Source organism: Megascapheus bottae, unplaced genomic scaffold, assembly GCF_031878675.1.
Source record: "Megascapheus bottae isolate mThoBot1 unplaced genomic scaffold, mThoBot2.hap1 HAP1_SCAFFOLD_176, whole genome shotgun sequence".
Lineage (NCBI taxonomy): Eukaryota > Metazoa > Chordata > Mammalia > Rodentia > Geomyidae > Megascapheus > Megascapheus bottae.
Window position 1 is genome coordinate 92,009 of NW_028327646.1, and position 15,132 is coordinate 107,140.

Below are 15,132 nucleotides of genomic sequence, written 5' to 3' on the forward strand. Positions count from 1 at the left end.
TGAGGCTAAATGAAAGGACCTCCAGGATATGGAAACAAGAGAAATATAATATGTGATTGCTGTTCTAAATGTACTATGTTATTTCCCATCTCTTTTGTTGTCCCTTGCCATATTGTTACAGTATCTTACCTTGTTATTTGGTATATGGTATATACATTTATTTGTTTATTTGAAATAGGAAAGGGAAGGGGGAAACAAAATGAGGGGAGTGGGTGGGAGGAGGGAAATGGGGACAAAAACATGAGAAGGGCTATCAATGTATGTGAAGTAATGCACCTTTTATCTGGGGAATATAAGTGTAACCCTTCTATTAATTACAATAAAAAAAGTAGAACGTATAAAAGAAATAGTAGCCATTATATATAGCTAAAGTAATATCGTCATGTCTTTATCTTATATATTTGCTTCTTAATTTTTCCTCTAACCTTTAATGAAATGTGTTCATTTCAGAAGTATCTTCAGTGCTAATATAAAAAGATAAATAATTACCGTATTTATATATTTGATATATGGCATTGAAAGTACTTACAGAAATACATACACATTTTGAACTACTTTTACTTTATAGACCACACACCAAATAAATGGAACAGATGATTGTTTTTGTTATTTTTTATTATAATGTTTTGAGGGGTTACAGTTACATTCGACAGATGGTAGGTGAATTACTCGAACAGATGATTCTAATGTCTCCTCTAAGTTGTCTGAATCAGTCTCGGAAGAGTCTGAATTGCCATATTATGAGTATTTCTCCATACAAAATATACATCAAATGGAGGGTGAAGGTAGGGCCACCACATTGAAAGGAGGATGAAGTTTGGACAACTAAATATGTCAGGGGTCTTTTATCCTTTTTTTTTTTTTTGACCTGGGACTTGAAGTCAGGCTTGAGCTCTGTCCCTGAGCTTCTTTTTGCTTAACACTAGGGTTCTACCACTTAAGCCATAACCCCATTACTGTCTTTTTCTGAGAATCTTATAAGATGTGAGGGACTTATGGACTTTTTTTTGCCTTGGCTGTCTGTCTTTGAACCACAATCCTCACATCTCAGCCTTCTTAGTAACCAGGATTAGGCTGTGAGTAACCAGCACCTGAATTCTGAGGTCTTTTTGATGACGTACACCACCACTGCTTACCATTGTTGCACAATACTAATGTGTTATTGTTGCATTAGGGTCACGAATATGCCTTAGGTTACAGTAGAATGAGGGCTACACAGTCTGCCATACAGAGATGCTCCCCACTGCATCGCTCTCAGTGGGAAATCACTCCTGTGTATGTTTCATTGAGTGCTTCTCCTCTGTGCTTTCCCATTCTCACAGAGGGTCACACCACATACAAATACAGTACTGCAGGAACCTTAGACGCCTCTTACATTTACCATAGCTCTGGAGACCATGGTCAGTTCTGCAAATGCTAATCCCATAATTAGTGCCCACCAGATCTTGAAAGTTTTACTTCCTCTTTCCCTATTTGGCTCCCCTTTATGCTTGCTTCTTGCCTTATTGCACTGGCTAGGAATTCTAATACTATGTTAAAGAGGAGTGGCGAGAGTGGGCATCCTTGTCTCATTCCTAATTTTAGAGGGAATGGCTTTAGCTTTTCGCCGTTAAGTATAATACTAGCTGTGGGTTTGTCATACACAGCCTTTATTATATTGAGGAATGTTCCATGGATTCCTAGTTTCTCCAGAGCTTATAACGTAAAGGGGTGTTGGATCTTGTCAAATGCCTTTTCTGCATCTCTTTAGACAATCATGTGATTTTTGTCCCTGCTCCTGTTGATGTGTTGAATTATATTAATCGATTTGCGTATGTTGAACCAGTTTTGCCTCCCTGTGATGAAACCTGTTTGATCATAGTGTATAATTTTTTTGATGAGTTGTTGTAGACAGTTGGCCAGTATTTTGTTGAGAAGTTTTGCATCGATGTTCATCAAAGAAACAGGTCTGTGGTTCTCCTTCTTTGATGAATCTCTGTCTGGTTTGGGGATGAGGGTTATACTGGTAAGCTCTTAATATGGTGTGTGTGTGTGTGTGTGTGTGTGTGTGTGTGTGTGTGTGTGCTAAGACTTGAAATCTGAGGCTCAAACATGGCTTTTTGATTATGGTTAGTCTTGTTCCACTTGAGTCAAGCCTCCATTCTCTTGCCTTTTCTGGTTAACTGAAGATAGTGCTCTCTTGTTGTTACCTGCCCCAGGTGGCTACAAACCCTGATCCCCTGAGCCTTTTACTATCTAGGACTATTGGGATGAGCCACTGGCATGTCATTTCTTTATTAAGATATATTGGCATGCTGTTTTTTTCTTTATTAAGTTCTTCCAAATGTCACAGGAAGCATATCACTTACAGTTGGGACTACTCAGATAAGACACGGGTGGTAAACACATGGGTAACTTTAGTTATCGTCATCAACATTCTGCCTGATTTCTATCATAAATTGGTACTGCATAATTTGAATTTTTGAGCCATAATTTTGGAAACAACTGAGTTACTTACAAACAAGTGGATTCTCTGTCTTAGTTTTATAAATTGTTAGCTATTTCCAGGGTTGATTGTTAATTCTGCACTAATGAAGCATGTTAATTCTGCACTGTTGAAGGAAGACCTTTCTCATGTCCTCTGTTTTGTTAGGTCATCATTTGCCTGCAGTGTGTGTGAATAACAGGTAGTTTCCTGTCCCATCTTCCTGTATTTCTATCTCAATGCCAAGCCCTTTTCTGAACACATGTGAATCCACATCTGCTAGCCATAAATTAATAAACTACCCTAGGCAGCTGGTCCTTTAAAGAATGAGCAAATGTCAGTGCTACAGATGAAGAACCTTAAGAATGACTTCCTCCTAAAAGGGCTCCTTCCCTTCCTCACTGCCTCTCCATCCACTACCCACGAGGGATATGCATCTGTCCTCATTGGATATACAGCCTTGGGCTGGGACCCCACAGCCTTCAGAACCATAAACTTCTCAGAGTCAGGTCTTTTATTATAGCAACAAAAACTAAGACATCTACCATTTCCTCACACTCCCACTATTTTCTAGGTCAGGAAATGCAACTGATTGGAACAACTAGAGACAATTTTGAAAAATACATACAAGTATAATATTTGATTTTTAACAGACTGTATGAGTTTGTAATATAGCAATCTGATATCCTCAAATATACTTGAATGTTAACTGCTGAAATTAGTATGTAATTTGCCTTTGGTTTTGAGTTCAGTTTTTGGTGGTGCTGAGGTAGTCTTTACCACACAGCTGTGTCCTCAGTCCACAGCACAGCTTCTTCTTATTAAATGCCATTGCACAATATCTCATGGCAATTGAACAATTTGGGAATTCTTCCGTTATGAGTTGGGGTGCTGACCAACAGAACTTACTCTTCATTGGGAAAGGCCTGTCTGTTCATTACAAACCACATGTTGGGCCTTACTGATTCTACTTTTGAGTGGAAAAGCAATATTCACTTCTGTGGTCCTAAAACCATTTTGAATCCCTGGCTGAAGTGAAATAAGAAAAAGATGACATAACAGATGAGGGATGTGTCTCAATTACATGGCATCACAGGCTGTAATTTGCCATCTTGTACCCATAAACTTGGTTTCACCCAAGTGTTAAAATTGTCACATAGAAGCCAGGAGAGTGGTGTTGGGGTAAAATGCTTGCCTAGCATGCACAAAGCCCGAGAACTGGTTCTTCAGTACCAAATACACAGAAAAGGCCAGATGTGGTGCTGTGGCTCAAGTTGTAGAGTGCTAAAATTGAAAAAGCCTAAGGAAATTGTCCAAGCCCTGAGTTGAAGCCCCAAGACTGGGAAAAAAATATGAAAAATTGTCACACTGGAATGAGTTATAAATATGGATGATCTGCTTATTCTATTTTTAGTGTTTTATCTGTAAATTTTTCCACAATAATTCAGACTACTATGTATATTGTATGATGAAACTGTATGGTAAGAAAAGTTTTCGTGACTATACCCATGGTGACAATGAGATTCTACCATGTCAGCCAGTCTATTTTTTTTAAAGATAAAAATGAGTTCAATATAGCCCGAAGTCATTAAATATAGACAGTTTTACTGGTAAACTGTTTATATTTTCATTGTTTCACTGAAATATAAAAGCTCCAACATTCACTTTGGTAAAGATGGCATGCTATAAATTTGATTGTGCACGGATGGAAAAAATGAGGTCTGAACATTCAGTAGAATATTTTTCATTTTCTCCATCTCTCCTGTCTCTATTTTAACTGCTGCACTTTTATGATCCACAGTGCCACCCCTGGAATTTTGCTTATTTAGAGGTAAGAGTATCTCAGAATTTTCTGCCTGGAATGGCTTCAAACCTGGTACAAGTGTGAATTACTGGCACCCACTAATTCTCACTAAAGGGAAATATGTTCACAGCCAAGAAATGTATGTAGACACATTGATGGATGGATAGGAAAACAGAAAGACAGATTTTTCCAACAATTCTTTATTGAAAAAGACACTCAGCCAAGTTCTCTTTTGGGGCAAAATGAACAATGGAGGCCTCAGGTTTGCTTTTACCAGTTCTCCTGGTCATACAGAAAACCCTAGTTCTGCATCGTTATTTTGAGATTATTTTTGAGGTTATTTTTGATGTTTGCCTCTAGTGTGGCTAGACAGTGATCCTACATTCTGCTTCCTCCCATAGCTGAGATGATAGGAAGGTGCCGCCATGCCCAGGTTTTCTGCTAACATGAAGTTTAACATGAACTTTTTTGCCTGTGATGATCCAGAACTACAATCCTCCCAACCTAGCTTTCTACACAGAAGCTACAAGTGTGAGGAAATAAATGCCTGTGTTTAGGATCTCTGTGGTAGTGTTTAATGGCAAAGTTGGATAACCAATATAACAGGGATGCGGAAACATAGCATGGAGAAAGGCTGAGCCAGGGTAAGAGGACTACGAACCAGGTGAGGGACAAAGTGAGAAGACAGTGTGCAGGGAAGGTCAAGGAGCAGGCAACAAGGAACTGTCATGCCCCTTTGTCAACTGAGAGGCCAAGCATCTGATTACCTTTCCACCTCAGGAGAATGAGAGGAGCCGATGTGATTATTATTTTTTCTGTGATTATTTCTAATTAGTTGTACAAAGAGGTTTTAACTCAGCCAATGAGTTAATGAGTACACTGCACCTTGATAATTGTCTCCTTCTTCCCCATCTCCCTCAACCCTATGTATCTCCCCTCATTTTACTAGGTTCCAGTTTCATGGAAGTGCATTGAAGGGTATTATGCTATCAATCAAATCCTTACGAATTTTATTTACTTATTTAATACCTGAGTTGAATTCACTCACAAAATATGACCCCTTTCTAGATGCTTTGGATACAATGCTTCTGTCGCTGTCCCTGAGGCACTCACTGGAGGAGAAACCAGGCACGTGGGCATTAAATGTTACAGCAGAGGTGTTCACAGGGTCCTGTGGGAACGCAGTGCAAAAGAGGGCCTAAGTCACCCCCACCCACATAACGATCATCAGTGATGAAGAACTTTCAGGATCACACACACACACACACACCAGACCTTGAAAACGTGCACTCACTGGCCCCTCATGTCTTGCAATCATAGTTACTCAAGAGGCTGAGATCTGAGGGCTATGGTTCAGACAGCCAGGAGAGGCCATGAGACTCTTATTTTCAGAAAATGCTGATAGTAGTACATAGCTCAAGTGATAGGTGTAGCTTTGGGCCAAACAAGCTCAAGGATGGAGCTCTAACCCTGAGATCAAGCCCAAACACACACACACATGTGATCTAGAGGACTAGTGCTGCCCCTGTGGGTAATTTACAGGAAGCAGCTCATCATGTCTCCTCTCTCACGGATGACATCCAGTGGTTGGCAGGATCTAGCTAAACCATCAATGCTCAGTCCTCAGTGAGGATGCCCCTAGACCCTAGCAGACTGGCTGAAGGCACTGGCATTGGGGTTGTGCTGTCCCACCCTCTTCCTCTGGCCTCCGCCCCCATTCTCGGGCACACCCACTCTGCACAGCGGAAGGTGGGAGAGGAGGCCTTGGGTTCCTTGGCTGGAAATTGCCTTGATCTGCTCTCTGGTTAGTGGATGTGCTTGGGAGCTTTAGGAAGATGCAGTATTTTCTGTCATGCTGCTCCCTTCAGCGCAAGGTAGGAACAGCCAGGTTCAGTGACTGGGTGGGGGGGGAGGGGGGAGGGAATCCCATGGCCTTCCATATCACACCCAAGGTGCACAAGCCTGCATGGGTCCCAGGGGGCCATGGTAGCCAGGGTACTGCTCTACTATCTGAGCACACACTTGCTTGCTTTCATTCTTTCCTCCTTGATTTTCTTTCCAATTGTTCTCTTTTTTCTTCCTCTTCTTTCTTCTGGTTAATTAGAGATAAGAGTGTCAGTCAATGGATATTCCTGCCAGGGCTGGGTTTGAACCTCCATCCTCAGATCTTAGCCTCCTGCATAGCTAGGATTACAGATATGAGCCACCAGCTCCCAGCCTGTTCATGATTTGAAACAGTCAATGCTTTTCCTTCTAATGGTTTTAGGTACAGCATATTCAAACATAAAACAAAAGCGATGGTTTGAGGCTCACACATGTAATTCCAGATAGTCAGGATCTGAAGATTGAGGTTCAAAGCCAGCTGGGGGAGAAAAGTCTGAGTTTCAACACAACTTAACCAGCAAAATATGCCAGAATTGAAGATGTGGCTCAAGAGGTAGAATTACAGCCCTGAGTTCAAAAGCTAAGGAGCAGTGCCCAATTCCTAAGTTCAAGCCTCAACACATACTTGTGTGTGTGCACGTAACACTCGCACACAAATGCACACTTACACACACACGGAGAGAAAAGTTACATGTTCAGTAGTACAAAATTAATGCTTTCTTTTGCTGTTTCATATCACCCTGGGTTAGTGAGACCCATTGTGAATAAAAGACTGAGGTACATTCCTACCAGAACCTCCTCATCCACCCCTCATTCAGCTGCCAGACTGGTATCTTCCAGGCAGGCTGCTGGTATTTGTGGTATTTGTCCACTTTCTTCTGGAAATCCCAGGAATCCCATCCCTAGCTGGAGACTTGGCAGATGCCTATACTTCAACAGCCAGCCAGCTACTCTCCCAAATCCCAGGATACAGAGGTTCACTGGGCACTACTCCTGGGTTGGTTTATCATTGTCAAAAAAGAGCAATCTATGCCTAGAGCTCTCCGCATCTCAGGATCTGAAATAGCAATAGCAACTGTAAGGATATACAGGAAACAGCTTCTCCTCTTAAAGAAAAATCACTAGCTCTAAGCTACCCAGGACTACACTAACAGTGAGAGGCTGTCTCAAAAGAGCAAAACAAGCCAGAAACCAGAGGTTCATGCCTAGACCTCTGGAACTTTTCATACTCAGATAATAAGAACAAATGTTTTTCCACACTGCTTACATTCATACAGTTTCTCTGGAGTGTATACTTTCGTGTCTTTGAAGATGATAGGGAAGAGCAAATGCTTTCTCACACTGTTTACATTCATAGGGTTTCTTTCCAGTATGAATTTGCTCGTGTTTTCGAAGGAGAAAGGAGAAAGCAAAAGTTTTCCCACACTGCACACATGTGCAGCATTTCTCTGCAGTGTGAATTCTTTCATGTTCTTTAAGGGATCTAGAGGAAGAGCATGTTTTCCCACATTGCTTACATCCATGGGGTTTGGGTTTCCCTCTAGCATGAGACTTTTCATGTTTTCGAAGGTCACTAGAAAAAACAAATGTTTTTCCACACTGCTTGCAACCATGGGGTTTCTCTCCAGTGTGAATTCTTTCATGTCTTTCAAGGTAGCGAGGAAGAATGAATGTTTTCCCGCACTGCAGACATCTATAGGGCTTATCTTCAGTGTGAAGTCTTTCATGTCTTCGAAGGGAACAGGAAAATGCAAATGTTTTTCCACATTGCTTACACTCATAGGGTTTCTCTCCAGTGTGAATTCTTTCATGTGCTTTAAGGTAATGAGAGGAAGGGAAGGTTTTCCCACATTGTTTGCATCCGTAGGGTTTCTTTCCAGTATGACCTCTTTCATGTCTTCCGAGGGTGCTGCTAGAAACAAATGCTTTCCCACATTGCCTACATTTATAGGGTTTCTCTCCAGTGTGAGTTCTTTCATGTGCTTTAAGATAACTAGAAAAAGGAAAGGTTTTCCCACATTGCTCACATTTATAGGGTTTCTCCATGGGAAGAGTTCTTCTGTGCTCCTGAAGGGTAGTGGAGTTAGGGAAGGGTCTTCTACAATGCACACATTCACATCAGGGTTCAACTTCAGTGTCGATTTCTTCATGTCTGTGAAAAACACAAGAATGGCTACAGGAGTTTTCACATTGCATAGCAGCAAATGGATTTTCCTCATGGTGCATTCTATGGCCAGTTTGATCCTGATGGGATTTCCTGCAGGCTCTCCCACATTCTTTATGAGTGGTGGGGATTTTCTCCCATTCCTGATTCACAAAGGCTGTCTGTCCTGTGTGAGCTCTGAAAGGCATACCCATGGGGGAAGGAGTAAGGATGGTTTCTCCAAACACATGGGTATTAAAGGGTGCTACTCCAGGTAGAGTCTTCTTATTCAAAATGCTTTCCGCATCCTGTTAGAAGGCTTCTTCACACTGACTGCCCTGTTCATGTTCAGACACTCTCTCTACAAATTGAGTTCTGTGAAAAACAAACACACACACACACAGAAACTGAGAACTGCTTGCAAACTAGGAAACCATTAGAAAGTGTCTCCTGAGCTTTCATGATGTCCTCCAAATGCTCCCAATATTGGCATATTTTTTAGATTCCTGAATTTTCTAGTTTTGAAGCTCCATTTGTATACAGATTAAAAGGAAAATTTTCTAAGATAAAATCAATTTCTATCTGTGTGCATTTGTATAGCAGCTTGGTTTAAAAATTTCCTGCCACTCTGCATAGTATTATCTCTGGTTAGGGCAATTACCTTACTTCCTCCCTAGGATTTTTGCATTTAACTTCAGTCTTTTCTTTTTCTTTCTTCTTTTCTAAAATGCAAACATAGAAATCAATGATTTTTCAACAATATAAAAAATATTAAGAATGCAATTATCATCACGAATAATGTGATCACAGTATATTTATAATCATATATTCACCCACATGTTCAGTTTTTCATTCCAAATCATGCAGCATCACTCAGGGCAGGAACAGCTCACAGGTTAAGTAAGGCAATATTTACCTATAGAGGCCAGATTTCTAATGATTTCCCCCATCACATCTCGGTAGAGCTTCCTTTGAGAAAGACTCAGTAAAGCCCATTCTTCCAGGGTAAAATTGATGGCCACATCCTCAACGTACACAGTCTCCTAAAATATTCCACAAAGAATTCCAAAGCAAGAGTTAAAGTCACAGAAATGAGTCTCATCTTACTTTTTTTTCAAAAAGATACCTTATGTTGTCTATATAGTCAATTATTAAATACTCACCAGACATCTTTTCTACATGGTACTTCTCACATAGTACTTTGTTACTTTTTCCTCCCCACAAACCCACAATTCTAGCACTCCTTAAACCTGAGAAAGGAAGAAAGAGCTAAACGGGAAAAATATGATGTAACAGAGGAAGAACAAAAGAACTTTGAATTTGTCTAGATGATATTCTACAAAGTGACAGGCAAAATAGATCAAAGGAGGGGACATGAATCCTTACTAGGATAAAACATAAATTCATTCAGGACACAGTAGATAGCACACAGTAAGAGCAAGTCTACAATCAGACATTTTTGGCAATCTGGTATCTATCGGGAAACATGTACTGCATTTCTTTGTATCAGAGACAATAATTAAATTGTCTTGAAACAGGAAAGCTAAAAGTAGAACACTTTCCCCTACATAATGGCAAAGGCCTAAAATTTAAAGCATGGAGAGGATGATGTAGCACAATCTGAAGTTCAAGGTGAGCAAGGGCTGAATAATTTGTTTCAGACTCATGTATTTTTGTCAGGACTTCAACTCACAGCCTGCACACTGTCATGTAGCTTTTTTCCTCAAGGTGAGTGCTCTACCTCATGAACTACAGCACAGCCTCTAGTCATGTTTTGGTTAAGTGGTGAAAGGAGACCCATAAACTTTCCTACTTAGGCTAGCTTTGAACTCTAGTCCTTAGATTTCCGTCTTTTGAATAGATAGGGTTGCAGGAATGAGCTAATGGACATCTGGCCCAGCTCCAGACTTATGTCCTAACACTTTTGTCGCAAAGTATTGTAGCCAATAAAACCTTGTCTGTAATAATATTACCCAACACATGGAGTAGTTTAATATGTGTAAACTAAGGGAGACAAAAGAAAATTAGGTGCAATACAAGTCAAAACAAAAGATTAATATGTTCAGCACACTAATGAATGAAACTATATAAAAATACACAAGGAGGGGGGCAGGAGTTTGGCCTAGTGGTAGAGTGCTGGCCTAGCATGCACGAAGACCCGGGTTCAATTCCTCACTACCACGTACATACAAAAAAGCCAGAAATGGTGGTGAGGCTCAAGTGGTAGAAGAGCTATAGCCAAGGACAGTGCTCAGGCCCTGAGCTCAAGCCGAGGATTGGCAAAATAAATAAATAAAAGAAAAAAAAAACAAATACACAGGAATGACTAGCTAGTCAGTTTTGTACATATAAACAAATTTCCCTGGGACTGACTCACAATCACAAAGTGAAACGTTATGCATGAATAAAATTGAAAATGATGCACACTTTACTAAATTGATTGGCTAAAATTAAAGATCTGAGCCATTGGCATCGGGACATATGCCACGTTTTTTTAATTTGGCCAGTCCTGGGGTTTGAACTCAGTGCCTGAGCACTGTCCTTGGACTTTTTCAAGGCTACAGCTGTACCACTTCAGCCACAACACCACTTCAAGTTTTTTTCTATTTAGTGATACGAAGGAATTGAACCCCAGACTTTGTGCATGCTAGACAAGCATTCTACCACTAAGCTAAAGTCCAGGCTCTATATGCCATCTTTTCAAAATGTTATTATTGTAAAGGTGATGTACAGGAGACCATGGTTATATCAGTCAAGGACTAAATACATTTCTTTTTGGACAATGTTATCCCTTGCCTTTTCATCCCAATCCACAAGTTCTTAGTTCATTTTCATTATAGTTAAACATGCCACAGTACCACTTCTGACTTTTTCTATGTATGTTGCACTGAGAAATTGAACCCAGGGCTTCATGCATGCTGGGCAAGCACTCTATCACTAGAGTGCTGGCTAGACAAGATGTGTTTACAACGTATAAAGAATGTCTACGTAATTCATCTTTTGGCCAATGTGGATAGAGAGAAAGATTACATTAGTTAGAGAGACCAGAGTGAGCATGGTCTTACATTCACCGACAGTGATACTGCACATGTTAATAATCTCATGCACATTCAGCTTGAAGTAATCGATTATGAGAAATCTGTTTCTTTATTCTATGCTCTCAAGTCCTGAATAAGAAAATCTCTATCTTCCACTCACTTCCTAACAGAAACTTCTGAAATGCATATGCAAAACAGTATTTCTTACGTGTGAGATTTCTGTCTTATTTTGCTGACTAGAACAATAGATTGTGTTCACTCTGTCCTTTGGGGCTTTTTAAATAGTTGACTCTCAGATCTGAGTGTTTCAAAATTATTTGTTACATTTATCATCCATTTCTTTTCTCTATGGTTTTCCTTTTCCTTTTCAATTTCTTCAGTAAGTTTTTCTCATGCCTATGTTTAAGGCAACTATAAAAGAATTGTTGTAACTGTCTATGTTGGCAAAGAAACTTAATGTGATTTAGTCTTTTTTTTTTGCCAGTTCTGAGCTTGAGCTCAGTGACTGAGCACTGTCCTTGGACTTTCTCAAGGCTAGGGTTCTGTCACTTGAGCTTCATCACCACCTCCAGCTTTTTTCTGTGAATGTAGTACTGCGGAATCCAGCCTGGGTCTTCCTGCATGCTAGGCAAACACTCTACCACTAGGCCAAACTCCCTGCCACTGGTATAGCCTTTTATAGAAGTTAGGAACAGCTATTGTTACATCTAATGTTTCAGTTAAGAATTTAAAATGGGCTGGGAGTTTGGCCTAGTGGTAGAGTGCTTGCCTAGCATGCACGAAGACCCGGGTTCAATTCCTTGGTACCACATACTCAGAAAAAGCCAGAAGTGGTGCTGAGGCTCATGTGGTAGAGCTCTAGCCTTGAGAAAAATCCAAGGACAGTGCTCAGGCCTGAGCTTAAGGCCAGGACTGGCAAAAAAAAATTGAAATGAAGAAAGTGGAAGAAAAGTATGTGATCTTTACCTTCTTTTTTCTAAAAAGGTAAACAAAACAAAACAAAAATGTGAGTCCATTTTAGAAATTTCATGGTAGTTGAGTTTGACATGTTATGTATATAGAAACAGGACTAATAATCTATATAAGTAAATCATTGAGAAAAAGAATCTGTTTATCCTTACAATTTTGTCTTTCTTTCTCCCATTTCTCCTTCAAAGTTGGCATCAAGAGACAAAGTGGTTCAGTGTTCTAACTTGGGCTTTCTGATTATTGGTTCCTGCTTGCTAACCCCCTTTTTCTTCTTAACCCTTCATTCTGGAAACATGTTTCTGTATATGTTACAATTCTAGGTTCATTCAACACTCACAAACATCCTCACACACCTGGTGGAAATTAAGGTTTGACTGTTTTCTATCTAAAAGGAAAGATATTTGAGGTGAATAAAAACAGTCAGTCCACTGAAGTTTGGTGGGTTCCAAAAGAGTCATGGATGAGAACTATAAGTATGACATAGATGTAGCTTATGACCAGTAAGCTGTAAAACTTTGTCCAAAGTTAGCACCTTAGAATTGTGGTGAAGGATAGGAAATTCCTGAAAACTCTTAAGAGGTGAGGCCCCACCCACCCTCAGGTAGAGGTCTGAATGAATTGCTAGAGGCAGGGCTAGAGGCTTGGACCTGGCAGACCTGCACCAGGAACTCATCTCTTTTGCCATCCCTTGGTTATCTCATATTATTACAATATTTCACCTTGTTATCTGATATATTTTATATGTGCTTAATTGGTTATTTGAAATTGGATAGGGAAGAGGGGAAATCAAGATGGGGGGGGGGTTGGAAGGGAAATGGGGACCATGTCATGAGAAAGAATATCAATGTTTGTGAAGTTATGCACCTTTTATCTGGTGAATATAATGTAACCCTTATTAATCACAATAAAAAACCCCCTGATAATCAAAAGTCAACATCTAGCTTGTTGCCAGGGACACAGGCAGCCTGCAATGCTAGCTACCCCGGAGGATGACATGTGTAGTTTCTGGTTCAAAGCTAGATTAGGCAGGAACATCAGTGAGACTCTTATCTCCAATTATCCACCAGAAAGCAGGAAGGGCAGCTGTGGCACAAGTGGTAGAGCACCAGCCTGAGTGAAAAAGCTCAGGGGCAGTAGTCAGGCCCCGAATTTAGCGCCCACACCTGCGCGTGTGAGCGCACACACACACACACACATACACACACACACACACACACACACACACACACACACACACACACAACCAATATCATAAAACAAGTCTGAAATCCGTACAGGTCAGAGAGGACAACAGATCTCCCCAACATCCACCGCCACCACGTGGGTGCGTATGGATCCCCTTTCCAAGGAGGGTGGCAATGTGGGAGACAGGTGGAAATTCAGATGTCACAAATGAATCATCAATTCTCTCCACCATTACACCAGGAGTCTTTTCCAGGATGGAAAAGCCCCAGCCTGTGGTGACTTCCCCTCCTCTGGCGCAGACAGGATGGCCAGGACCTGGTGGCAGGACTCCTAGGACTCAGGTGCCAGCTGCCAGCCCCGCCCCGCCCCAGCCCTTCTCCAGGCCTTGAAGGGCTGAGGAGCCCTTCACTACCTGGAGGAGCTCTTCACTACCCGGCCCCCTAGGGCCTACCAGACCCAGCGGAGGCCCTGCCTTCCGGATCCGCCCCCCACCCTGCCCAGGATCCTGACAATGGACCTGTGTCCGCACTCACCACTTCTCGCTCCCCGCACACCCGTCTATCCTTGCGGAGATCCACAGGCACTGCACCCCACACACCCGCGGGCGGCTCTGAAACCAGCCTGGGACGTGATGTCTGTGGGAGTCTAACCCGGAGAAACGTCAGCAGCGGGGCAAGGCCCGGGTGGAGGGCGCTGGTGTCCAGGGAAGAGCCAGAGAGGCCTTGCTCAGGATTGCAGCTCAGTTCCAGACAGGGTACTGTTCCTGAGCACTTCAGCTCAAGGCTAGTGTTCTACCACTTGACCACAACACCACTTCTGGTTTTGTGGTGGTTAATTTTGGAGATAAGCGTCTCATGGACTTTATTGCCCAGGATGGCAATAAAGAAACTGCGATCCTCATATTAAAATATCCTGAGTTGCTAGGATTACAGGCTTGAGCCACTGTGCCCAGCTTAAAAGGCTTTATATCTTTAAATTTGGCGGAGATACAGTCTGTCATCCTAGCTACACACACACACACACACACACACACACACACACACACACACACACACAGAATTCAACATGCTATTTTATTACTTTCATTGCATCCTTCCTTTTTCACTGAATCTTACATTGCAGCATGCTTGCTAGCTTGCTTCTTTCTTTCCTTCCTTCCTTCCTTCCTTCCTTCCTTCCTTCCTTCCTTCCTTCCTTCCTTCTTTCTTTCCTTTCTTTTGTGGGGTGGCTCCAGGAGCTTGAACTCAGGCCTAAGCTCTGATTCTGACTTTTTAATTTTTTCCACTATAAGTTTGACACTGTACCGCTTCAGCCATTGTTCTATTTTCTACTTCAGGTGTTTAATTCGAGATAAGAATCTCTTGTACTTTTCTTCAAAAACTGGCTTGGAACTCTGATCCTCAGTTTTCAGCCTTCTAAGTGCAAAAGATTAACAGATGTGAGTAAGGAGTGCCTGGCTATCACTGAACATTTTAATTCTTTGTGCAGTATTTACTCTTCCAATCCATCTCTTTTATGCTAAAATGTATTAAATTTAAAAGAGTTTTCCTGTAGACAACAGTTTGGTATTGGTTTTTAGTACACTGTGCTTCTTCACATATTTACACAAAGTCGAAGTGATACTCGATTTTTAGTCGTATTGGTA

At 41.3% G+C, this 15,132-nt stretch overlaps 3 protein-coding genes across 3 annotated transcripts in view; 1 reads left to right on the top strand and 2 right to left on the bottom strand.

Annotated features, from left to right (window-relative positions):
- Nucleotides 1-15,132, top strand: part of LOC150039544 (uncharacterized) — a 78,367-nt gene that overhangs the window by 33,461 nt on the left and 29,774 nt on the right. The window lies entirely within an intron of this gene.
- On the bottom strand, nucleotides 5,262-14,803 carry LOC150039546 (zinc finger protein 564-like). Its single transcript, XM_090327759.1, has 7 exons — nucleotides 14,792-14,803; nucleotides 14,021-14,122; nucleotides 9,212-9,338; nucleotides 8,957-9,017; nucleotides 8,616-8,670; nucleotides 8,096-8,270; nucleotides 5,262-5,439 (listed from the first exon to the last, which is right to left on the bottom strand). Coding segments are annotated over exons 1-7 (534 nt in total). The 3' UTR covers nucleotides 5,262-5,437.
- Nucleotides 7,151-8,087, bottom strand: LOC150039547 (uncharacterized; the record flags this gene model as incomplete). The annotated part of the gene is made up of 1 exon (XM_090327762.1): nucleotides 7,151-8,087. A coding segment is annotated over one exon (666 nt), but the record flags the coding sequence as incomplete, so codon positions are not given.

Coding starts and splice junctions, on each gene's coding strand:
- LOC150039546 (XM_090327759.1), bottom strand. Junction 9,339..14,020: donor TGTGCGGGGAGCGAGAAGTG/GTGAGTGCGGAC, acceptor GGAATATTTTAG/GAGACTGTGTACGTTGAGGA. Junction 8,671..8,956: donor AATCCTAGGGAGGAAGTAAG/GTAATTGCCCTA, acceptor TGTTTTTCACAG/AACTCAATTTGTAGAGAGAG.